This window comes from Engystomops pustulosus, chromosome 5 (genome assembly GCF_040894005.1).
Source record: "Engystomops pustulosus chromosome 5, aEngPut4.maternal, whole genome shotgun sequence".
Lineage (NCBI taxonomy): Eukaryota > Metazoa > Chordata > Amphibia > Anura > Leptodactylidae > Engystomops > Engystomops pustulosus.
Window position 1 is genome coordinate 34,306,607 of NC_092415.1, and position 25,573 is coordinate 34,332,179.

Genomic DNA, 25,573 nt, shown 5'->3' on the forward strand with positions numbered 1-25,573 from the left:
AGCACGCTGCCAATGAAAACAGATGGATCTGGAGATCACAGCAAGAAACACTTTTTATTAGAGATTAGCTTATAGCACAGTCTTTACTTACAGAAAAATAAATGTACATCGTATACACAGACTAGATACATGGATAGATAGATAACAGGATGATAGTGTATAAAGTATTCAAAAATATTATTAGAAATATCACGTTTGCTAAAAGAATCCCTTCCCCACCAGTTGACTGATTCAGAGCAGGACTATCCACGGACAGCAATGACACCTTTGTGTAAGAGAAATCATAAGCATGCACGGTACTAAGTTCCTATAGTAAAATAAGATGCACTCAGCTGTTTTTTTTGTACTCAGCTGTTCTATACATACATTCATTATTTCCAAATCGTAGCTTCTTCTTCATTCAGTGTTTGGCTGCGGGTGTACCCTAGTAGTGGAGAATGTTATATTCTGTCTCTTTGTATCTCACATATGAAAGCATAGCTCCAGCTCTGCTTCCGCTCCCTTCTCCATTTTCAATGCATAGCTACCATGCCAATAGACATGGGAGAGGAAAGACTGAGCAGTGAGTGAGTGCTACACAAAAAGGGGGAGTGTGCATGGCTATGGGAGGTGAGTAGTAGGAATTGCTATATGAGAATGAGATGTCTGCTGTGACATGGGAAGGGAAGGATCATGGCCATGGGTGGTGAGCAGCAAGACCTCCTGTATCAGGCTGAGCTGTCTGCTGTGAGATAGAGGGGCGTTGCCGGACAAGAGGAACAACGGGAACTGATAGAGCTTGTAGCTAAGGCTCCTGCATGAGGGGACAAAGGGAGTTGAGTGTCAGAACCAAATTCAGATGGATTTTGGAGAGAAAGCAACAAGGGAGCGTGGGAATAGGTAGGAAATTTGGGTAAATAAACTTTAGTCTATTGAAAATTACAATAAAAAATGTCAACATAGCCCCCTTTAAAGGCTAAATCTCCTCCCTGGCACTGCATCCATAGAGGTCTATAGCATGTTGCAGTGAGCACACCGTGAGCATACCGGCCTCTCGGCTTTCTATGGAGAGGAGAGTTGTGAGGAGCGCTCTTCCCTCCTCCCTCCAGCACTCGGGTGAGCACACGTTTTCGTGCGAGGGGACTTCCTGACAAAATTATTCAGTGCTGATTACATAACTGTATACATACACCCTCCCAGTTGTAAATTTATTCAAATATTTACATTTAGGAGATAAAGTTGAATTTTACAATGGTTATGTAATGGAAAATGTAATTATTTAGCATTTTTTGAAGGAGAAGAGTGTTCCTCTTTAAGGAGGATGTGTACACAGCGTGTTACATGAAACAGAGCATCAAACTAGAAGTCAATAGGATATATAACATGGCAATAAAAACACACAATTACATTCGATAAAAAGTATTAGATTTCAATATATACATTTATTAATTCACAATGTTATTTAAACCAACTGTACATAATATTACACATGTTATACGACTGTCCTGCATGTCAGTGCGTAATGTCATTCCCATGGCGTTGTCTCTTTACAATACAGCTCCTCTATGAGAACGATGATCTTACTGTCCTCCCTTTTAGGGGCTGGATGGGGCGATGATTATTTTTCATGCAGCATGGCTCAATTTCATCGGTTTCAGTGGTGGAGAATAGGCTGCGGAACCGAGATAACTGAAAAACAATAATTTTCATGAATTTTATTACCGTATATACTCGAGTATAAGCCGACCCGAGTATAAGCCGAGACCCCTAATTTTACCACCAAAAACTGGGAAAACCTATTGACTCGAGTATAAGCCGAGGGTGGGAAATGGATTGGTCACAGACCCCCCCCCCCAAGTATATAGCCAGCCAGCCCCCTATAGTATACAGCTTGCCCCCAGTAGTATACAGCCAGCCCAGCCTGCCCCCAGTAGTATACAGCCATCCCAGCCTGCCCACAGTAGTATACAGCCTGTCCCCAGTAGTATACAGCCTGTCCCCAGTAGTATACAGCCTGCCCCCAGTAGTATACAGCACTGCCCAGCCTGCCCCCAGTACTATACAGCCTGTCCCCAGTAGTATACAGCCTGCCCCAGTAGTATACAGCCTGCCCCAGTAGTATACAGCCTGTCCCAGTAGTATACAGCCTGTCCCCAGTAGTATACAGCCTGCCCCAGTAGTATACAGCCTGACCCCAGTAGTATACAGCCTGCCCCCAGTAGTATACAGCCTGCCCCCAGTAGTATACAGCCTGCCCCCAGTAGTATACAGCACTGCCCAGCCTGCCCCCAGTAGTATACAGCACTGCCCAGCCTGCCCCCAGTAGTATACAGCACTGCCCAGCCTGCCCCCAGTAGTATACAGCACTGCCCAGCCTGCCCCAGTAGTATACAGCCTGTCCCCAGTAGTATACAGCTTGCCCCCAGTAGTATACAGCACTGCCCAGCTTGCCTCCAGTAGTATACAGCACTGCCCAGCCTGCCCCCAGTAATATACAGCACTGCCCAGCTTGCCCCCAGTAGTATACAGCACTGCCAACTTGCCCCCGTTAGTATACGGCACTGCACAGCCTGCCTCCGGTAGTATACAGCACTGCCCAGCCTGCCCCCAGTAGTATACAGCACTGCCCAGCCTGCCCCCGTTAGTATACGGCACTGCACAGCCTGCTGCCGGTAGTATACGGCACTGCACAGCCTGCCCCCAGTAGTATACAGCACTGCCCAGCCTGCCCCCAGTAGTATACAGCACTGCCCAGCCTGCCCCCAGTAGTATACAGCACTGCCAAGCCTGCCCCCAGTAGTATACAGCACTGCCCAGCCTGCCCCCAGTAGTATACAGCACTGCCCAGCCTGCCCCCAGTAGTATACAGCACTGCCCAGCCTGCCCCCAGTAGTATACAGCACTGCCCAGCTTGCCCCCAGTAGTATACAGCACTGCCCAGCCTGCCCCCAATAGTATACAGCACTGCCCAGCTTGCCCCCGTAGTATACAGCACTGCCCAGCCTGCCCCGAGTAGTATACAGCCCAGCCCAGCATTAAAAAAAATAATAAACTTATATACTCACCCTCCGGTGGCCTCCATCTGCAGCGCTGCTCCCCCGATGTCCGCCCGGCTTGTCTTCTGGCTTCCGCACCCGTCTGCTGTACATCGCGCTGGGAGAGAGCAATGGCGGCGCCCAGCGCGATGTACAGAGGGCGGAAGACAGGCGCGGACAGGCGGGTCAGGCGGGTCCAGAAGAGGACCCGCGTGGACATCGGGGGAGCAGATCGGGGCCACCGGAGGGTGAGTATATAAGTTTAGTATTTTTTAAAGTATTTTTTAAGTGTTGTGTTTTAACTTGTGACTCGTGTATAAGCCGAGGGGACGTTTTTCAGCACATTTTTTGTGCTGAAAAACTCGGCTTATACACGAGTATATACGGTATATGTAAAATTCGCTTTAAAGGGAACCTGTCACCAGGGACCTAATTTTTTTGATAGCCCGCAGGCGCTTAGCCGTGGGGCTAATGACTGCCTGCAGGTTTAGGCGTGAAAATTTAGCAAGGGTTTTAGCAGGTGCAGCATGGCCCCTTTAAGAAAAGTTGTTTATCCCCCGGGTACATGGGCTACGTGACTGGGGGGTGGGCTACAGGTGTGGGTGGTATCTAGGGGTGGGCAAAAGTGATAAAGCAGGCTGCAAGCCTGAGCTCACCCTCTTTCCTGCGGATCTTCTGGAGTGTGTACATCACCATGGCTTCTGATGATGCCATACGCCGTCGCATCAGGGAAGAGGGATCTGGATGGCTGGCCTCACTGCTGGCTGAAGCTTAGGCCTCTGGCCTCCCGGCAAATGCTGCTCCCCCGGCATCCAGTGGGGTTCGTCGTTCGGGTAGGCAATCACGGCCGCCTCAGCGCTTGTCTCCATCAGCGCAGGCGGCCGTGCATAATATCCCTGTCACCCCTCCCCCGTCAGGCTCGGGGGCTGGTGCTGCTCTGGCCCAGCCTGCAATCATGGCTGTGGTGAGAGCAGCTTCCCCGGGCTGCATCCCGCCCACGCCGATGCCGGCCTCCTCCTCCTCGGTCCGGCACCTGCAGCCCCTAGCTAGTGCTACTGTCGGGAGCAGCCGGGCTGTCGCTCTGCCTCCCGTTCAGTAGAATTGACAGGCCGAGTAGATGTACTCACCTCGGTCAGTGAGGTTTCCCCTCCCGTCCAGACATCCCTCAGTACTCTGGCGCCATCTAGTGGTGGGAGTGCGGTAATGACAACACCACTCACCCGGCTCCCACCTATGGCTGTTAATTCCCCTTCTATGCCTTCCCTAGGTCAAATTAATTCCGACGAGGACTTACTGGGTGCTGACCTTGCTCCGCTGGGCGCTGGCACCCCTTGTGGTCCCGCCCCCGCTAGTCACCCCAATGCTGTCCGGGGGTTTGGGTCCGGGTTACATTGTCCCCGTAGCCGCCAGACGTTCGCCGTCCGCCCACTCAAGGGCCAGTTATCGCAGGACATCCTCCGGGCGCCAGTCTGCATCCTGGTCAACCCGAGGGAAAAGGCACCGATCGCGCAGCCGGAGCCCTACGTCTCCCTCGTTCTCGTCTAGATCATCCCGGGGACGAAGCTCTGATTCCTCTAGGAGTCCATCGCCACGGCGTCATCGTCGCAGTCGCGATCCACTTGGGAGACGTCCAGGCCCAATCAGTAGTTGGTTCCACCAACGCCTTCTCCTGCCACGCCGGCTCCGGTTGCACCTGCAGGGAACCCAGACGCGATCCCGTCATCTCCGGCTGTCGGTGAGTCCGCCGGCTTGGGGGGGGGGGGAGTGACTGATTCTGCTCTTGTAGCTTCAATTCGTTCCCTGCTGGGATCGGCGCCTGCGGCTCCCGCTACGCTGGCCCCATCAGGTAAAACCACGGCAGAGGACTCCACTTCCACATTTACCCCTTCTGTTCCTGTTTTCAGGGATACTTATTTCTGTGGGGTTTTACCTCTTGGTTCTCACCTTTCTGAGGATACCAGGGACCGTATTGTACGAAACGATTATGTCACAATTTGGTCTCTAGTTTCCGTGGACATGGTGACGGTCGACAAGGAGCGCCGTTACGAGCGCGGTGTGGAACGGAAGCCAAAAGTCTCCAAGACCTTTCATGATTGGCTCCAAGCCTTTTTAGTGTTAGGCTGTGTGTTAACTCAAAAAATGCCAGAAAACTGTTTTGTTTATTTAGATACCATTTTCTATGCCTTTCGCACCCACGGGGGTGCTGCATGGTGGCGTTATGTTGAGGAGTTCAGGAGGCGTATTGCTATAAATCCTGAGATCGGCTGGGACCCAAAAGCAACTGATCCCTGATTGCGCTTAATGACTGCTCAGAAGCCCTTTCTGACCGCCTCCTCGTCCACGGTCCCATCAGCCTCCCAGGGGGTGGGGGCGGCTCGCAGGTCGGGAACGTGTTTTATGTTCAAAGACGGACACTGTCGCTTCTACGGGTCCTGTAAGTTCCGGCGGAGTGCTCCATTCTGCCATCCGCTGTTCCTGCCCTGCTACCGCCCTCCCCCAAGGTGGTGGTCGCCAGGAGGACCCCAGTTTGCGTGCTAGAGATGCTCCCCTGGCTAAACCGTTATCCCAAGAAAGCGGAAGCCGCCCGGCTTAGGACGGGTTTCACTTTTGGTTTCTTCGTCCCTTTCAAGCCTAGTAGTTTACCCGTTTTTTCACATAATCTGAAGTTGGTCCAGGAGTAAGGTGTCCAAAGAGGTAGAGCTGGGTAGGATGGCGGGCCCCTTCCGGGTTTTGCCCCTTTCTAACTTGCGGATTTCCCATTTAGGGGTGGTCCCCACGAAGGAGCCGGGCAAATTCCGTTTGATTCATCACCTGTCCTATCCCATCGGCTCGTCTGTTAATGATGGCATACATAAGGACTTAGTGTCAGTTTCTCATGTTTCCTTCGACTGGGCCGTTGAGTTAGTGCATGCCGCGGGCCCAGGCGCCCTCCTGGCAAAGTTTGATATCTAGTCCGCATTCAGATTGTTACCAGTTCATGAAGATTGTTTCCATCTTTTGGGCTGCCACCTGGAGGAGTGTTTTTATTACGACATCTTCTTGCCTATGGGCTGCTCCATTTCATGCTATTACTTTGATAGTTTGGCACATTTTTGGAGTGGTCCCTACGCTTTTTCACTTCCTCCAGACTGGTTACTCATTATTTGGACGATTTTTGTTGGTCCGCATGATTCTTCTCATTGCTCTTTCCTCCTGACTTCTTTCCAGGATTTGGCACAGCGCTTTGGGGTGCCTCTATGAGCTGAAAAAACGGTTGGCCCATGTGCCGTGTTATCTTTTCTAGGCATTGAAATCGATTCATTAGCTATGATATTTCGGCTGCCTGAGAAAAAATTGCTAAAATTTCATTTAGCGCTTGCAGCTTGTATAGCAGCATCAAAAGTGACGCTGCGTGAGGTGCAGTCCTTGCTGGGTCTCTTGGTTTTTGCGTGCCGGATTATGCCCATGGGTCGGATCTCGTGCCGCCTTTCCTTGGCTACCGTCAGGGTCAGGTCCCCATCCGGGATTACACGTAACATAATAGATGACCAGCGGGTTTGGGATCTGTTTTTGTCCTCTTATAATGGGAGGACTTGTTGGCGGGAGCCTGCCGTTTCTAGCCCTGATTTGCACCTTTTCTCTGATGCGTCTAAAAGTTTGGGTTTTGGTGTGCTTTTTGGCTCTGTCTGGTGTCCCGAGCCCTGGCCCGAGTGCTGGCGAGTGGGGGGTTGGTGTGGGAATTTGGCACTTTTAGAGTTATTCCCAATAGTAGTAGCAGTGGAATTGTGGGATTCGGCCATGTCCAACAAATCCATAATCTTCTGGACTGATAACATGAGCGTGGTGCATGTAGTTAACTGCCTTTCCTCTTCTTCCCCTCCGGTTCTCTGTTTGTTGCGCAGGCTTGTTTTTAGGTTTTTCGGAGGCTATGTCCTTTGGCGGACGCGGAGGGAACCCCATACCCAGGCTCCCCATGGTCAACCCTGGAAGCCAGCTTCTCCCGCTGCACAAATCATCAGTCGCACCATCTACATGGAATGCTCATGGTAAAGCTTGGGGCGAGTGGTGTGCTGCAGCGGGTGGGAGGAGTTGGAATTCAGTTTCAGGGCCGAGGCTTGAAATTACCCTGAAGTTCTTGGAAGGTTTGTGGGCCCAAGGGGTATCGGGTGTAGGGGCACAATGGTGGTTGGCAGGTGTTTCCTTCTTCTTCGAGCTTTACGGATGGTCTGATGTAACGCAGTGTTTTTCATCTGGCTGGTGTTGAAGGGTTGGAAAAGGGCTCCGTGCGGCGGGAGGCACGTCGTCCTGTCTCGTTCTCAATTCTATGGCGCCTTTTGCCTTGATTATATGCAGTGTGTAAGGATTCCTTTGAGGTTCTTTTGTTTCGGGCCGCTTTTGTTTTTGCTTTCCTCGGGGCATTGAGAGTGTCGGAGTTAGTATCACCTAGCGCAGCGCGTCCTGGGGGTCTGCTTTTTGAGGATGTGTCAGTTTCGGCAGGAGGATTGAGGTTTCGGATTTGTCATTCCAAGATGGATGTGTTTGGTAAGGGCTGTTGGGTAGCGCTGCGTCAGGTAAGTTCACTCGGTGGCCGCTGCAACGGAATTTATGGAGGTTAGGGTTGGGGTACCCAGTTTTTCTCACATGCTGATAGTTCGCCTCTGACTTGTTTCCAATTTACATCCGTATTTAAAAGGGTGCTTGAGGAAGTAGGCCTTCCATCGGGTGAGTTCGGTACTCACTCTTTTTGTATTGGCGCTGCGACTACTGCCAGTGAGTTAGGCCTGTCAGATGCTGACGTGCAGAGGATAGGGCGCTGGCGTTCTGATTGCTTTGCAGGTTATATACGCCCCGATCTGGTTCTTAATTAATTGTTTTTTCATTATAGATTCACATCCGAACGTGTGGATCCTGGGGCATTCTCACGTCTATTGGGTCGAGCAAAGAGCCATGATACGACCTGGTGGCAGATCAATGGGTTTCTACAATGCGGATGTCCACTGGCGGGGAATTCGAGGCCTGCGATGGCTGCAGGCCCTACCAGAACTCGTGGACATCAGCCGCTACGCCGAAGCTCCTTCCATCTTGGTTTTACGTTTGGGGGGTAACGATTTATGTTTTGTGCATTTTGGAGAACTGATAGCCCTTATTCAGTCTGTTTAGAGCGTTTCTCCTCATTCTTCTCTCGATTCATTTTGGTATGGTCTGAAATTCTCCCTCGTGCAGTATGGGAAGGCGCCAGGGATGTGGCCGCCATCGAGTGAGAGAGGCGACTTCTGAACACCAGAGTATCTCGTTTTGTTACCGAAAGAGGCGGTGTTGTGGTCAGGCATCGAGAGTTGGAGGGGGATAACAGGGGCCTGCTGCTACCTGATGGGGTCCATTTGTCTGATATAGGTTTGGATATTTTCCTATCGGATTTGCAGGATGGTATTGATAGGGCTTTTCAGTTGTTTTTGGGGGGTCGGAGTGACATGTAAGGGGTACATGTCATCCTCCGTGGCGGTTTTTATATCGGGTTTGTGACCTACATGCCCTCTGAAAGGCGGGCTCACAGGTGCCCGGGTTTATTTGTTATATTTGACCATGCTACTCTACGAGTTGGAGTTACATGTTATAAGTTAAATAAAGCTGTGGCCGACTCTCTAGTCGTCATACCACTAAGTTTAAGGTTAAAACGTGTCTGTGGTCTTTTCTGGCTGAGTTAAAGGGGACATTTGGGTGGGCCTATCTGGGTTTTGGGGAAAGGATATGCAGGCAGTCACTAAAGACATGTTGCAAAAGCCCATCACCTGCATTGCACATCTGCCTTTCTGCATTCTCTAAGCATATGCATTACAATAAAATTGTGTGTTTTAATCAACCTAGCACCCTGACAGAATCCTCTGTATAGACCCAGAGTTGAGCTTTGGTTTGGCTGCTTTTCAAAAAGCAACATGTGTCTTGTCTGTGCTGCAGACTGCTCAGCTCTCAACCCCCACCTTTGTGCTCCTGTACAGCTCCTCCCTCCTGCTCATTCACGGAGCTCACATCCAAGATATATTTCAGCAGCTATCTCAGAGATAATGTAAGAGCATGAGAGAAGCAAACTAAGTGGAGCTCTTGGCTCTGATGAGATATATTTCAGAGTGTTTTGCATTCACATGTACTATAATTTAGGCAAAGTTTCTAGATATTTCCACAATTATTTACAAGAAAGATGTTTTACAAAGGTCACTATATCAGCAAACACAGGGTTTGGGGTATTCCAAAACACACACAACCAAAACACAATTTAATGACAACACTGCAATGTCCATACCTGCCTGGAGCTGACCTCTATTGGTTCCTTTAGCACAATCCATATAACAGTCTCTAGCAGTGGGGGAACAGTAAGTGATCCTGGGTAAGTCCAGAATTCCTTGCAGTCAGGGAGTAGGCATGATGGATCAAAGTTTGTAAAGGAAGACTGTTTACCCTGTGACAAAAATGAAACTTTTTTAATACATCTTACCATTTAATTAGGGCAAAATTGAGCAGTTATCTGTGTGGTCCAGATTATCTGATCCGTGTTGGAGCCTCATTTCCCAGATTTACTTTTCTGTAATGAAATCATTGTATCCTAGCACCATCCCGATCATAGTCTATTGTCCTGTAGTCACAGCAGCATTGGGCTACAGGACAGTAATGCCGCAGTGAGTTGTGTTTTGGCGCGGGGAATGCAACCATCATGCGGACCATAGTACACACAAAAGTCAAGAAGTTGTCCTCTAAACAAAATACATTAAAAGTTGCCTATTATTTCTTCAAATGTTCGACATTCATGTGCTTTAAACAAATTGCTGTAAAGGTGAAACTAAAGTGAAATCATATAAAAGCATTCACTCATTTTTACTCACTTGCTAACTGCAACTATTTTACACCACCTTTCTAGCATAGAAAACTCTGGGGCTTTTCAGTTTAACTGCAGAATCTTAAACCTAAAGGGGTTTTCCAGGAATTCTAGGGTGGTTATAAAAACATACGGAGTGGGGGAGATCTACTATACCTTCTCCGCCAATTTTCCAGCAAAGAAATCTCCCCATCCCTGCCAGTTATGAGCCATTTCTGCCTGGCGCTCCACTTTGGCCTTGTCGGGGTGGGTAGGGCTGTTCATGCCTTTGCTAGCCGCAAGAAAACCGCTGCCAATTATAGCTTAAAGGGGTTGTTTGTTTTAAAAAAAACAAAGCTGTACTCACCTCCTCTGTCACTCCCTGTGTCCAGCAATGCCATCTCTCCGCACTGTGCCCCTGTTTGTTTTCATGTTTGTCTGCGCTGAGTTCAGCTTCCAGTTGCCCCCCTCCCACCCTCACCGTCCCGGGTGGGCATGGCCGGCCACTTTGGCCAGCCAGAAGCTGAACCCAACATAGTTTCCATGCCCCTGTGAACAAACAGGGGCTAGGCCCAGAGAGATGGCGGCACCGGACACCAGGAGCGATGAAGGAGGTAAATACAGCTTTAGGTTTTTCTAAAATCGCTCACCAGCCTGACTGCAGAATTTTTAAAAAAGTCAGACAACCCCTTTAAATCTCTACCAGGTCTAAACAGATCCAACCTGGAGGAGATTGCGTCCAGATCTACTAAGACTCCAGTGCTCAGTGATAGTCTTCTTTGAATACTGCAGCCATATGCACGACTGATGCTCTATTCAAACAAGGATACGGGAAGCCTATTTGTGTTATCAGTAGAGTCATGGGACACCTATCGCCTATCCTTTGGATAGATAATGACAGTGAAACAATCCTTACTGAAAATCACTGGCATACTGAGGAAGAGTTATGAAATGATTTATATGACAAGTGATCATTGTTGCCCCAAGTAACCAATCACATCACTGCTCTTATTTTTGAAATGTATAATATATAACTAAGCTGCACTTTAATGAATGCTATGAACAACGAATAATATTTCTTATAAATCTTTACCATAATTCCAGTTAGGACAAATCAAATATCCAAACAAATAACTAATCCATTTATTGTCCGTAAATTTTGTTTAGAATTGAAAGTTCATTGCATTGAACAGTATTACTAGTACCTTAAAATTGATGTTATCTAAGGCGTTTGTAACTCTTTCTAGGTTTTTATTATGTTCTCCGATCTAAAAGAAAAGAAGAAGTTATTCTAGCAGGTATTTCACATAGGTGTTACACTATTTACATCCGTTAGAGAGAAAGAGGTTGTGGATGGGAACCTATAGTTTTCTATTATAGAAAAAATCTTTATATTAATTTTAGATATTTTTTTGAATATCTGCTAATCGTACAGAGTTATTTTTTATTTGTGTTTGTCATTGCAAGGTATTTAAACCGATATAACAGGTTTACATGAACCAAATTATTTGGACTATTGGATGGACCTGACAATAAGATACACCCGCAACATGCAGCATAAAAGAGGTAAAAAAAAAGATTTGTAAATGCAACTTCCAAAGGGTAATATAGTTAGGTTACATGGTGCAAATAAAATACCACAGTGTCACCAACCACACAGTAACAAACATGGACCGTCCTACAAAGCTGGTCATAATGCTCTACCACTATGGGGCACATTTACTAAGGGTCGCGGATCGCACTTTCGTTGGTTTGTTTGCTGTTTTTGAGATTTGTGCAGTTTTGACAGGTATTTAACAGGGGTTTATGATGGGATTGTGTTGCACGCTTCGGATTTTGACGTAGCTGCGCTAGCAACATGCAACAGAAATGGGGGGGGTGCTTTCGGACTGAGCGCGGGATTTCAGATTCAAATTGTGTCGCAAGCCAATGAACTTACATGCACCAGGAAGAAGAAGGTGAACCGCGTCAGACCTGAGCGGGGAAGCGACACATGCAGGATAGCGGACGCACGATCTTAGGGAATGGCGGCACAGTGCATGATTGTCGGACAATGAACTATCTGTGAACTCCTCGGACCGAGTAAGTAAATGTGCCCCTATGTGTACTACATAGCCCCAATAAAATTCAAAAACCCTTACATTGTCTCAGAGTTTAGAAGTCAAGTCAAGTGGTGGAGAGGATTTGTAGTGTTCAAGTTATCACCTGTCCACAGGATAACCAATTGATTGGTGAGAGTCCGACTGCTGGACCTAAGAATCTGGAGAAGGGGGTCTATTCTCACTAATCAGTTGATTGGCAGGTTGAGCAAGCATCTTGCTATGAGAGTGTTGTAGAATTGTCATACACAGCTCTCAGGTATGTCCATCACGCTTCGGAGAGGTACTGACGTATCTGAGCATTGTGTTCGCAATTTTTTTAAAATGGAACCCGCGTACTTTTGATTGATAGGGGTCCCTTTCTCACGATCGGTGGAGGTTCCAGCAGTTGGATCATCAACAATCAGCTTGTAATCCTCAAGATAGGGGATAACATGGCAATGTGGTGCAATTGCTGCTACTTGTTCTTAGAGGACATGGTTAGAAGCGTCTCTTTGTACTGTAAAGGTAACACTATGGGGCAGATTTATCAAGCAGTCTGAAAGTCAGAATATTTCCAGTTGCCCATGGCAACCAATCACAGCTCAGCTTTCATTTCACCAGTGCTCATGAATATTTTAAAGGGGAGCTGTGATTGGTTGCCATGGGCAACTGGAAATATTCTGACTTTCAGACTGCTTGGTAAATCTGCCCCTATGTATGTAGCAGCTCCCAGCACAGATAATAAAGTGACTTATACATGCAACACAATATGACCTGTCACATCACACTGGCTCCCTGCATTCACAGCAGAAGATGCATGAGAAGAATGGTCTAAAAATATATTTTCAATCAAATTTATTCTGTAAGCCAGTCCTGTCTTCTCTTTGAAGTACCAAAAGGCCACTGACTATTAGCCACAGAAGAAAGCAGAAGCACTATATATACCATTTCATATCTGGTTGTGAAGGACAGAAATTTGCAAATATGGACTGACATTTTTACCTTTAAAAATATTCCCAAAACAGCTAATCCATCAGGCTTCTGAGCGGCTTCCACAAAGTTTGAATATTTTTCTGAGTTCCAGTGGACAATGTGAAGCTGAAACACATGTTTAAAATGATAGAATCAATTATATTGTCTCCTCTACAATCTATTCTTAATGCACCAGCCAGACTTGTCTTTCAGGCCAAACGCTACATGGATGCCTCCAGTTTGTGCAAATCACTGCACTGGTTACCCATCTCCTTGCAAATACAGTTTAAAATCCATATATACTCGTGTATAAGCCGAGTTTTTCAGCACAAAAAATGTGGTGAAAATCCTCACCTCGGCTTATACACGAGTCAATACAGAGCCCAGCACTTTAAAAAAAAAAGTTTATAAACTCACCCTCTGGCAGCCCCGATGTGCAGTGCGGCTCCCCGATGTCAGCGTGTGTCCTCTTCTGGCTTCCACGCCCGTCTTCTTTAGTGTTGGGCTGGCTGTATACTACTGGGGGCAGGCTGGGCAGTGCTGTATACTACTGGGGGCAGGCTGGGCAGTGCTGTATTCTACTGGGGGCAGGCTGGGGTGGGTGTATACTACTGGGGGCAGTGCTGTATACTACTGGGGGCATGCTGGGCTGGCTGTATACTACTGGGAGCAGGCTGGGCTGGCTGTATACTACTGGAGGTAGACTGTATACACCAGATATATACCAAGTTTCAGGCTTCTTTGCAGTCATTTTCAATCTGTTATGTGCATTGTCCCTCTAATTATATTTCTTCATTATATATCTTCTTACCTCTGCCGGATAATCTCTTCCATCCACCTTATGCTCAGCGCCATAATCATCACAAGGTCCCCAGTGAAAATGGAATTGGCGCAATCTGTAGCTGCCATGCAGTGGCCCACCTCTCACCACTGTCAAATAAAACAACCCAATAAATTACATATTCCAAATTCCAGATGAGAGCTAGAATTAGAATAAAAAACTTGTTTACTTATAGTAATTTATTTTTAGTATACACTATCATGTCAAACAATACATTCAAAGAAATTGTTAAGACCTAAATATAAAAATGAAATAAAAATAGGTTAAAAAAATGTAATGTTCTGTGCATACATGACCCTTTCTAGCCATATCTTCACAGCAGGGGAGCTGTTAACTCTAAGTGCTCACACTTATAGACCACACTTCATAAAACTATTTCACTGCTGATTTCTACTACTTATTTCATGCTCTGTGGTCCATCATGTCATGGAAGCTACGAGGCTAGACTATGTAGATCCTATACGTGATCTCAGTAGATTTGGAATCTCATTGGATTTGTTGCTAACCTCTTTCATGAGAGAACACAAGGCATCATAGGAAGTATGGGCAACTTGTAATTGACTTGGGGCAAAAACAGGAAGAGTTAGTCTCCAACGCTTTGTTTGTAAAATCGGATTTAAAATTTAACTAATGCAGAAAAGTACATCTCTTTTTAATAGAAATAAGTATTGATGTATAGGAATTCCAGCAACTGAGCGGTAGCCTGTTTTTAAGGGCTATAGGTGCTGTCAAACCGGGTCTTGGAGCCTTAGGTGGCCCATAAGATATCCCATACGAAGAGTCTATTCCTATTAATGACACATTTATATAGTTGGGGGGCCTGGCACAGATTTTGCTTTGGGCCCAGCATATTTAAGAATCCTAGTTCTCATTCATATTGGTGAGGATTATATTATCCTTTCACTTCAAATACAGTAAAAGATATTATAGATTGGCATGATATGACCACGAATGTGGAGAAAATTTCTTTTTTGCTGTCATATTTCAAGAATAAGAACTAAATAAAAAAAAACAAGAAAGCATGTAATGTTTCGCAACACCACATTTGTTGCTTGCCTTGTAACTCTTGCTCACTTCCATTGAAGCCTCATTGTCTTCTGTTGCCTAATATTTTTGGCTGGACCTTCTGGAACCAGGCCAAACTCTGTCGACTTCCTTCTACTAGGCGGACAAATGCAAAACAATGTTAGTAACTATCAAGATAAGGTATACTATATGAAATGTATACCCAAAAAAGAAAGTTGTTTAGGTAGTTATTTCTGTCTCAGTTGCAGCTTCTTTTCTTTTGGATGTATTTTGTTTTTAATAAGCTTTGAAGTTCATTCATCCTTCACTCCACTCATGACTATAGTGTGCTGCCTAGACAAACAATACACAAGGGTCATTTACACAGGAATCCAAACCACTTAATTTTGGCACAAGAATCCAATCCACTTGATTTTGGGGTGTGGGAGGAAATCAGAATACCTCAATAAAACCCACACAGACAACATATTGCAGGAATAGGCCTCTGTCAGCCAATGGCTTATCTTGCTGAGGACAAAAGTAATAGGAGGTTGAAATCCAACTACCCAATCCCCGTTTACGTTAATATCTGCAGTCTGGGAATAAGCTGGAGGCCTTTGTTAAAAAATGAATAAGTGGCTGTTCCCATAACATCAAAATAAGTGAATTTACTGATCTGATACACATCTCATATGTATGGTAATTTTCAATTAAAGTTATTGCAGAGCTGTTTCTGTAACTCCCATAAAGGTGAACTGGAGTTATGGAAACAGCATAGAAGAAGGAGCTGCTGAATTGTAACTTGATTTGCTACACTTTTTATTTAACTATGTCATTCACCCATTCAGTGCAGTGGGCATACCTGAGCAAGTATCAGGGCCCAGTGCTGCTGGGGGGCCCACATACTGAATCCATAGGGGTTTTATATAAAATGAGCAGGCTGTTTGGGATGATAAACTAGGAATATTTTAGGGAACAGGAGACTGTTTTAGCTTCAGAATTTTTAATGGCGCCACATGAGTTCACCGCAAAGTTGCCTACTGAGACTATGTCACCCAGGGGTCAACTGAAACCTGGAGCCGACAACCCTGCACTCAACCACCGGAGTGTGTCGGATACAGGGCTATTCTCATCTCAGGAGTGAACGGCTGGACTTTGAGACCGCTTTCTTTAACTTTGTACCTCCTCCAGGAAAAAATGTGTGCAGTCATAGAAGTATTTAAAAATTGTCTACTGCCCAGTTTACACATACAGTAATTCTGGGGTTTCTGTTATTCTCTCCTTCCTAGAAAAGTATAACAGAAACAAAAAATGGAAGGTAAGCGAAAAGTCTCCCATTCACTTTCAGTTCCTCGTAGACATCATTGTACAGGAGGTGACCTTCCATTATGCGTCTATTTTTTATAGCAGAAAATTTTTTATTGGCTGTAGGTTTTTTTTCTGCTATTAATAACACACGTTCATAATGAATCGTTCATGTGAACTTAGCCTAAAGCACTTGATGAATGTGACCCTTGTCATTTTTAGGGGCAAATTACAATATTTGTCATAAACTGACTGATAAATATATCGTTGTTCTGACACATCCGTGTACTTTTCCGTGTATTGCTTATAAATAGAAGATAGATAAGACAAAGGTTATTGATTAATGACTTCTGTATGATTCAGTGAGGTGGTCAAAAGTCAGGAACCTTCAGTTACAAATTGAGAACTACTGCTGCCGTACTGGATTTGGTTTTATGATGTTTTTATGATACTTGTAGATCATTATCAAAAAATGGGAAGCATTGATACTGTAGAGAATGAATGGCTGACTCCTGGGCAACCGGTTATTAGAATTAGTTAACTTTTTAACAAGATTCACTTTCGATGCCAAGAACATTCTTCTAAAAACTCGTGCTGATAATAAGCAGCCAGCGAATTCAATCAGATTTTATTGTCTTGTGTTTCAAGCTCGATCATCAAAGCAGTGACATATTTACGAAGACAGTTGTGTAGCTGCAATATTAAGCTTCTTCCTGTCCTTCATGTGCGCTCCCGTAATGCAGTCCGTCCTCAGCTGTACATGCCCAATGTTTTCATAGCTACCTCTCTGCTCAGTGATCGGAGGCACAGCTGTGATACACTGCGCATGCACACTGCACAAGATGGCACCCACTGATCCCAACCAGTCATTGATGCTGCTGCCCGATTAGGAAGAAGACCACGGGTGAGTGGGTTTATCACTCGCAATGGGGGCTCAGGGTATGAAATACAGTATATTAGGCCTGCGGCCAGTATTTAAAAATTTTAATGTAAAGGTGGCCAACCCGTCTAAACTCTAGTAATTGAATACCCAACTGCTGGAACCCCTACTTATCACTAGAGCAAGGGTTCCTGTGTGACAAAGGTAAGGTCGCAACTGGGCCCAAGATGCTTAGGGGGCACATAAGGTGTCACGTTCCCATATGAGAAGACTATTACTATAAACCATACATTTTAGTCGGGGGCCTGGCACAGACTTTGCACTGGTGCCCATCAGCTTCTAGTTACATCACTGGTGTCTACCAACTAATATAAAAGTATATTTACAGATTCTACAGAATATAATTTTGGACTAACATAACATTTAAAGATGGACATTTACTTTAAAGAGAAGAGACGTTTTTTTCTTTTCTTATATTTGTGTTTTACGTAAAATTTTGTTTGACATTGTAACATCTATGCCACATCGGACTTCAGCATTGTCCTCTATTTGTAAAGCACCATGGAATACAGTTATGCTAAATAAATAAGGATTTCTTTTTATCCCCTGACTGTGATTTGTATGTAGTTTAAGTTCTCTCCTGCACTAGTCTGAAAATTGCTGCGTCTCCTGTTGACTTGTTGGTGACCAGTCCAATAACTCTGAAACCGCATAAGAGGATTGTCTGCCCACTACATACTTTCTATAAGTGTTCTTTTGAGCTGGTTGCATTTTCTGGACTTATATTCCATTGTATTGTGTTTGACTAGATGTTTGTCATTATATATTAATTTTGCTGCAGGAAGGAAACGTCGACCAGTTGTCACCTGCCGCTTATGGTAGGATAGGCAGGCAGGTATGAAAGAGGCGAGTTTTTGGACTCTCTGTCTGTGTCCATCCTTACTTTTCCTCTTGTTGTCCATTCTTTAACAGCAGCATTACAGACATATTAAAAACTAAGAATAAATTCTCCCTTAATTTGGATATTTTAACTACGATAGTGGTTTAAACGTCAAAGTTCCCAAAATTTCTAATTCTGATTGTATTCTTCATTGAGGATGAGCCCAGTTACAATATGGTAAAATATCACGGTAGATGACTGTCCTGTAAATCCAATGCACATTTAGTAATTCGAGAATAAGGATAAAAGGAAACCCTACCTGATTTGTCTTCTCCATCATCAAATTCAACACTGAATGTGTGACCACTGTTCATGATAAGCTTCGCAGAAGAGGGATCGTAGTCAACATTGAAAGGTGGCAAACTAGGATCATAGCTGGCAGCTTTAGTTATGATATCGATAGGGGATTGACGATCTCCATTAGCAAGAGGAAACAGCTCATGCCACACTTCAGGACCTGTAAGGGGAAAATTGGTTAAATCCTACAAAGAAAAACCTAGCTATCTCTATAAATCATGTCCTAATAGATTATCCAAGGTGTTTGAGGACCACATAGAGCATAGTTCATAGTTCTATTTTAGGTAAAATGTTTGGACTATCTAGACCCTCCGAAAGCATAAGACTTTCCAGGGAGGATCGCCCACTGGGCCCAAGTTCTGACACAGTTATGGAACCCAAAGGTTCAGGATAAGATAACTCACTTTGTAAGATGATTTACCAGACCTATCAATCACAGTTAATGGCTTTATACTTTTACCAGTCTCACAGGTTTATTGTCTTGGAGTGGCCTTCTGAAGTGCTAAAGATACTCTGAGTAACTGCACCCTGGTCTTTATGGCTTAGTAATGTATTAGGTCTATTTACTACTATGTATATAAATGTGTCTCTGTCTTCTATTCTGACCTGTTAATTCCATCTCACTTTCATGGCGGCTGCACTAAGTCACTTAGCAGATAAGTGAAGTATTGTATGTTAAACACCATTTACGATATTAAACACACAAGGTCAGTTCTTCATGTCTTCCTCAGATTACTTCTTGGTCAGACAGTTCATCTTTATCGATTTTTTGATTGTGAATGGAATGTGTTATGTAACAGAATCATGTGGAAAAATTATCTATGGAGTGGAACATTTTAACATATACCTTCATCGTTTTATCTTAATGGTATAACCACAAGACCATCAATGTTTCAATTTTATGTAAAATTTTTAGACTATCTAGACCAGATCTGGGCATTATACCGTCCATGCCACCATGATCATGGTGGACGATCACACAGTCTGGTCAAAAATACTTAGCCAGCACTTAGGAAGAGTCGGGCGAAGCAGGACATGAGCCAGATGCAGGACTGAGTTGTGCCCCTGGCTCATGGGCATCTGATTCCTTGTGTAGTGGCAGAGCAACACAACAACGTCACTGCGTCACCGGCGCTGGGTGCTTTACTGCAGGACAGAAGATGCTAACAGAGAGACCAGAGGCGAGGTGGTGATTTCCTTTTGAAAAGGATCAGCCCCGTTACCCCCTGAAGACGCCATCTCATGACGAAACATGTCGGGGGGGCTGTTTGAATGTGTGTAATTTTAGATTGAGTGGTGTTCGAGGATTAGAAAGAGCTAACAATGCCAGAACACAGCGGCATTGAATGGCAGCAATGATAGCAGGAATAGAAGCGGGAATGAATGTATGAATGAATGAGAGTTTGCAAAACACAAAAGGGAGTGAACCCAATAAGTGTCTGGAAATAGACAACTAGCGGTTATCTATGACCCACATTCAATTTACTGCATCCAATAACGTATAGCTAAGATATTACAAAAAATACTGTGCGTACCTAGCAATTGATATTTTGACCGCAGCCCGGGAGCCTATACGGTTAAAACACCCCAAAGTGAGGGGTATGATCAAGAGTGTGGTTGAACACTCACAACAGTTAGAATCCATCCCTGGAATAACTGTAGTCAAGATCTATGACCCACATTGAATTTACCGCATCCAATAACGTATAGCTAAGATATTACAACAAATACTGTGCGTATCTAGCAATTGATATTTTTTCTGCAAGAAAAACCTTTATTTATTGATAGCTCTAAACTATCTAGAAAAGAGCGAATGTAGCACAGTTAACCCATTAATACCTACCTGTGGGCTTAAACTCCTTAAATTCTATACATTAAATGTGAATCCATCTCATATTCATAACATTCCCCTTCTTGCTCAAAAGAAAAATTCCATTTCTTTTCCCACCATTCCTATTTTTAATATTTTTTGCTTGTTCCTACACATTGGAAAATATTCCTTATGGTTTAAAATAAATTATCAATTAAAGTTAAATTTTAATAAAATCGTTTTAACTTAGGTCGAAGGACCTTTCTGTTTGCAGAAATGCAAAGTATGTACGGTAAATAACTGATAAATATGCCGCACTGTCTCCACCTTTATCCCCCAGTTCAGCCACATAGTTAGTTGTGTGTTTATTGTAATTGTGTTGCATTAGGTTTACTTTCCCGCTATGCATATACAGGTGTCTATGTCTTCTATTCTGACCTTCTGACCTGCTAATCACATCTCACTTTGATGGTGGCAGTGTACATTCACTTTGCAGATAAGTGAAGCATTGTATATTAAAGACCATTTAACATATTAAACACACAAGGTCAATTCTTTGTATTGTCTTCCAAAGATTACTTCTTGGTCAGACAGTTCTTCTTTATTGATTTGTTTGCTTGTCAATGGAATGTCACATAATCATGTGGAAGATAGTGACTAATAAATACAATAAAATTTATCTGTGGAGCAGGACCTTTTAACCATCACTTGCATCATCTTAACCTGATGGTGTAACCATTGCGATAACATCTGTATCCATGTCACCCCATTTCTGTACACAAAGGTTCCTGAGAGCACAGTGAACTCTAGATGACAGAATTTAAAGAACTTATAGGGCGTCATCTATTGGGAAAAAGAAATTCGAAACACCTGGAAATTCTTAGCTACTGGTAAGATGTTAACATCTACTGGTATATCTTCCTTTGTTGGACCTGTTCTGTCCTGCAATATGTTGGCATAACAGGAAAGCTTCTAGTTTTTAACCATTTTGCCTCAAATTTTTTTTACCTGGTATTTCAGGACCCTTCCACACTTGCGTTCTTCACGCATATGTTCTGCACGTGCTTTTGATGTTCCAGACTCGCATTGCACTCTGCTCATTGTTTTCAATGGGCATGCGTTTTTTTTCATGCATGTCAAAATTGTTGCATGCACTTCTTTTGAATTTCACAAGCTTTTTTCACTTCCCATTCAAGTCTATAGGGACGCATCAAAACGTATGTAATGGATGGGTTGCTAGGTGATGTGAAAAAAGGCAGGAAGTGGCATGTGGGTACCAATTAAAGAATCATGTGATTTGAAACATGTGCATGAAAAACACACCGAAAACGCAGTAAAAATGACACGCGCGTGAAAAACGCTAATGACTCCAAGCAAAAACTGACCAAAAATGCAGACAAAATCATGAGTTTTTTACGCATTGCACTCTGACGAGATCTGCAACGTATGTGTGAAAGAGGCCTACACGTGCCCATATTGGGGCACATTTACTAAGGGTGCGCACACCGCATTTCCATCGGATTTCTCGACTATTGGGTTTCTCTCCGATTAGCGCCGCATTTACAGGGGTTTTTGGCGCACGCAATTGGATTTTGGCGCAACCCAACTGATTCGGGCTGAGTGCGGGATTTAAAATTCAAATTGTGTCACAAGACATGCACTCACATACACTGGGAAGAAGAAGGTGAACTCCGGCGGACCTGAGCGGGGAAGCGACACATGCAGGATATCAGACGCACGATCTTTGTGAATCGTGCCGGACATCATCCTCGTCAGACAACGCACCTCGGGGATCGCGACAGGACCGGGTAAGTAAATGTGCCCCATTGTGTTTATGTTGTTTCATATGTCTATTTCTAGATAGATATAGCTACAGGTTATGTGATGTAGAAATCAATTATGTCCAGAACCTATGCGCAAAAAAAAGTACACTTTATTGGAGTCCACATTGATCTAGAAGGACCTTAACTTTGTCAAGTTTGACTGCAGATCTTACAGTGTAACATCAGAAGAAATTACTTAAAAAAGACTTTAACAAAAATTCACAAAAAGGATTCCTTAACTTATCAGTCAAGTTGTTAAAGCCAATAGGGTGAGTCTGGTGCTATCTCTTTGTAGTGTGCACGGAATATGTGAAGTCAGATATCCTAATCTCATTGAAGCAGAACTACACTGTATCTTATGATAGTGACGTGTGTATAGTTCAAGGATGCAAGAAATAAGTCACTGTCCTAATGTCACTGTCAAGTTGCATCTAGGAATACACGAAACACATATACAGACAGTATAATGTTACGTACAAGATAGGGTCTGTAGGTTTGTTCTCAAGTTGAAATTGTATTTAAGTCCGAAATGTATATTTTAGAATTGTAACCCCAGTCAAACATTTTTTGGTCTCTGTGACAATTGAATTTTGTAAATGTTGGGTTGTCATAAGAACCAGGAACAACAATAAAACTTAGCTACAGACGCCTGTGATAACTGTTACAGCTGATGATTGTAGCCTGGGACTAAAGTACAGTAAATTACCAACATCCAGAGGTCCTTTTGTACTAGGGGTTGTCTGTAAGTCGAGTGTTCTTAAGTTGGGAAACGCCTGTATATGTATACATACAAATACTGTTACATTTATGTCTAGGGCACCCACAGACATCCCTCAACTAAGAATTGAGGATTATTGTGATCAGCTGGGAAACATTCTTTGCCTCTTTGCCTCTTTGTCTGTGTCTATGGTATGATCTATGATATGACTAAATATTTTAGTGGTTGAAATATCCAACATCTGTCTGTGGTGTCCTGGAGGCCATTACCAGGTTAGTTTTACATTCTCATTTCTGATAAAAAAAATAAAAAAAAGACCACATTTTAAAGGGTCCACATAATATCATGGAACAACTTTTTAGGAACGGAATTGTAAGAGGCAAAATTACCCCAGACCTAAACTCCTTGTACGAGGCTTCAATACATTAAAGGTATTCCCAAGAGTCATTAGGGATTGATCAGAAGACTCTATCTATTGATGCCTTCAATTCCATGATAAAGACTATTCACACAAGAGGAATGGATACAAAGGCTTTGAAGCATGTATACAGTATGTAATATTAGTTTATGATTTTGGGAACATTTTCTGTGCATTTGCATTGAATAGAAAGTTAAAGTATTTGGGAACCTTAAAGTCATATTGGGTCTATGGATGGGGGTCCCAGTGTGGGTTTAACCATTGACTTTCACTGTGAAACATTGCCATCTTTAGGTGTACCATAGAGAATAATCCCAGAGAATGTACAGCAAAAACAACACTAGAATATAAACTATCACATATTTCACTTAGCAGTGCATATCTTGGAGCTTACCGTTGTGGTCGGCATATCCCCACTTGTTCATTATTCTTCTTGTTGGGAGCTGCACAAGTGTTTGCGGAGAGCAGGAGTAAAGTCTATCAGTGCGCTTCAATCACTTGATCCTATTTGCTTAGCTGAATTCCTCACTGGAGAGGTCAGTGATGTCTGCGAGACCTTCTCAGCAGGCTGGTGAGGAGGTAGTGGCTTTCTCCACTCATGACTGCAATGTCTTATACATCTCAGTGTCCTGCCCACTGCTTTTACTATATGTCAATACAGTGAAGTCTACAGAGATAAGGAAAGGCAAGAAATGACAGTAGGGTGTTAAGAATATAACTCCGGTCATTTAACTCTTTTTTTTTTCAAAGTGCATTAAGATTCACCTTGTATCAGAGCGAACTTAGGGGCCGCTATAATAAACTTATTAGAGAATATCTGAATGAATTAGATTTTTAAGGCTATGCACATCTACATTCAAGGGTCCAAAGGATTTTTTTGATCCAATAAAATAATGCTTATCATTACCCCACTTCCATGGAAGCACATTGCACCTCCTTATAGTCAATGGGATCTATTGGGTTCTGTTGTTGTGTTATGGACAGTGTTTTGTATGAATCCGAACTCTGCAGTACAAAGCACTTCCATGGTGGTGTTCATTAGAAGTTGGGGGGCAGTTTCGGCTCACGTGTCCCCACGTATTTTCATAGTCTTGTGTATGAGCCTGCTGCCTTAGCTTAGCAGGTTGTATTTCTGTCCCTCTTTGCAATTCTTGTCTACTGTCACAGGTACATGTCCAAACCTTACACATCAGCCACAAACAACAGATCACAGGGCCCTTGTTTGCTTCCCGATATTGCCTCAAATTGTTTGTGTTTGGGTAGACTTAGGCCCCTTCCACATTAGCGTTGCATTTCACGTCAGGGTGCAATGCGTGAAAAACCAACGTTTTTGGCTGTGTTTTTGTTCCATTTTTCCTTGGAGTCATTAGCGGTTTTGCGTTTTTCACGCACGTGTTGCCCCCCAACTTCTAATGAACAATGAACACCACCATGGAAGTGCTTTGTACTGCAGAGTTCAGATGCATACAAAACACTGTCCATAACACAACAACAGAACCCAATAGATCCCATTGACTATAAGGAGGTGCAATGTGCTTCCATGGAAGTGGGGTAATGATAAGCATTATTTTATTGGATCAAAAATGTAGATGTGCATTGCCCCGACAGAGTGCACCACTTTTTTTGGTGCATCTTTAACATGGGGCGTGCAACACACTTCTGTCGGACTGTTGAATCTGGTGCAAGGTCCGACTGAGCACCAGAATGCCCCTTCAGTGCAGAAATGTGTGTTGCGTGTGTTGTGTTGCCAAAAAACGTTTGCATGCTACACTTGTTAAATACTTGTGCAAACAGTTTGCAACTAAAAAATGTGCAAAGTCCGACAGAAAACTGGCGAAAGGTCCGTGGCTGATGTTTGATATCATCATTGGAATTATTGCCAAATAATAAAATTAGATCAATAACACTTCGAAGTCTCCTTATGTGTTTGTCTATGTCACCCCATAGATGTGCTCCTGATTCATGCACAGTATTTTCTCCTCATATTTCATTGAGTCATGTGAACGCAGGATGCTTGAAAATCCTGAAACTATGGAGGGGTGAAGGGTTTAACTAAAATAAGTCACACAACAAGAGCTTTCAGATATTGGCATGTGACTTGTCGTGTACGAATGAGTGGTTCAAATTAAGCACTTTCCTTACTGCCTTTGTTTCTGGAAATAATTCTCCACTATTTAGATCTTCACCCCAATGAGATTTTTTAAAATAAATAAATAAATTACATTTTCCATAGAAACATATTTGGTCATGTCCAGACACCCCCAAAAATTCAAAGATCAAAAAGATCCAGTTTCCTGTTTTTTTGTGCCCATGAATATAATAATAATAATAATAATAATAATCTTTATTTATATAGCGCCGTTATATTCCGTAGCGCTTTACAAATCAATCAGTTTATAAAAACTGTAACCTCTTAAATGTGCAGAGAAAAAACAGTTGTCCCATTTCGGCAAATTAACGTTATTGTTTGCATTATAAAAAGTTATTAATTTTTCTAATATACTTTCTGTACCAATTCCTTACATATTTCTAGATCTCTGCTTGCTGTCATTCTATAAAAAAGTTTCTATTTTTACTATCAGTGGACAGAAATCTGACCATGGTCACACAGGTGCACGGCTCGTTATTTTCACAGAGTTCTGG

At 43.7% G+C, this 25,573-nt stretch overlaps 1 protein-coding gene across 2 annotated transcripts; it reads right to left on the reverse strand.

Annotated features, from left to right (window-relative positions):
- Nucleotides 1-35: 35 nt before the first annotated feature.
- Nucleotides 36-23,527, reverse strand: CA13 (carbonic anhydrase 13). 2 transcript variants are annotated; one of them, XM_072151607.1, is made up of 7 exons: nt 23,325-23,527; nt 18,124-18,321; nt 13,705-13,823; nt 12,924-13,019; nt 11,046-11,108; nt 9,292-9,447; nt 36-1,668 (listed from the first exon to the last, which is right to left on the reverse strand). In XM_072151607.1, exons 1-7 carry the CDS (start codon nt 23,353-23,355, stop codon nt 1,543-1,545), a joined length of 789 nt encoding a protein of 262 aa, XP_072007708.1. In that variant the 5' UTR covers nt 23,356-23,527; the 3' UTR covers nt 36-1,542. The 2 variants fall into 2 exon arrangements, with proteins under 2 accessions (XP_072007708.1, XP_072007709.1); XM_072151608.1 differs by lacking the exon at nt 9,292-9,447.
- Between the last annotated feature and the right edge of the window lie 2,046 nt (nt 23,528-25,573).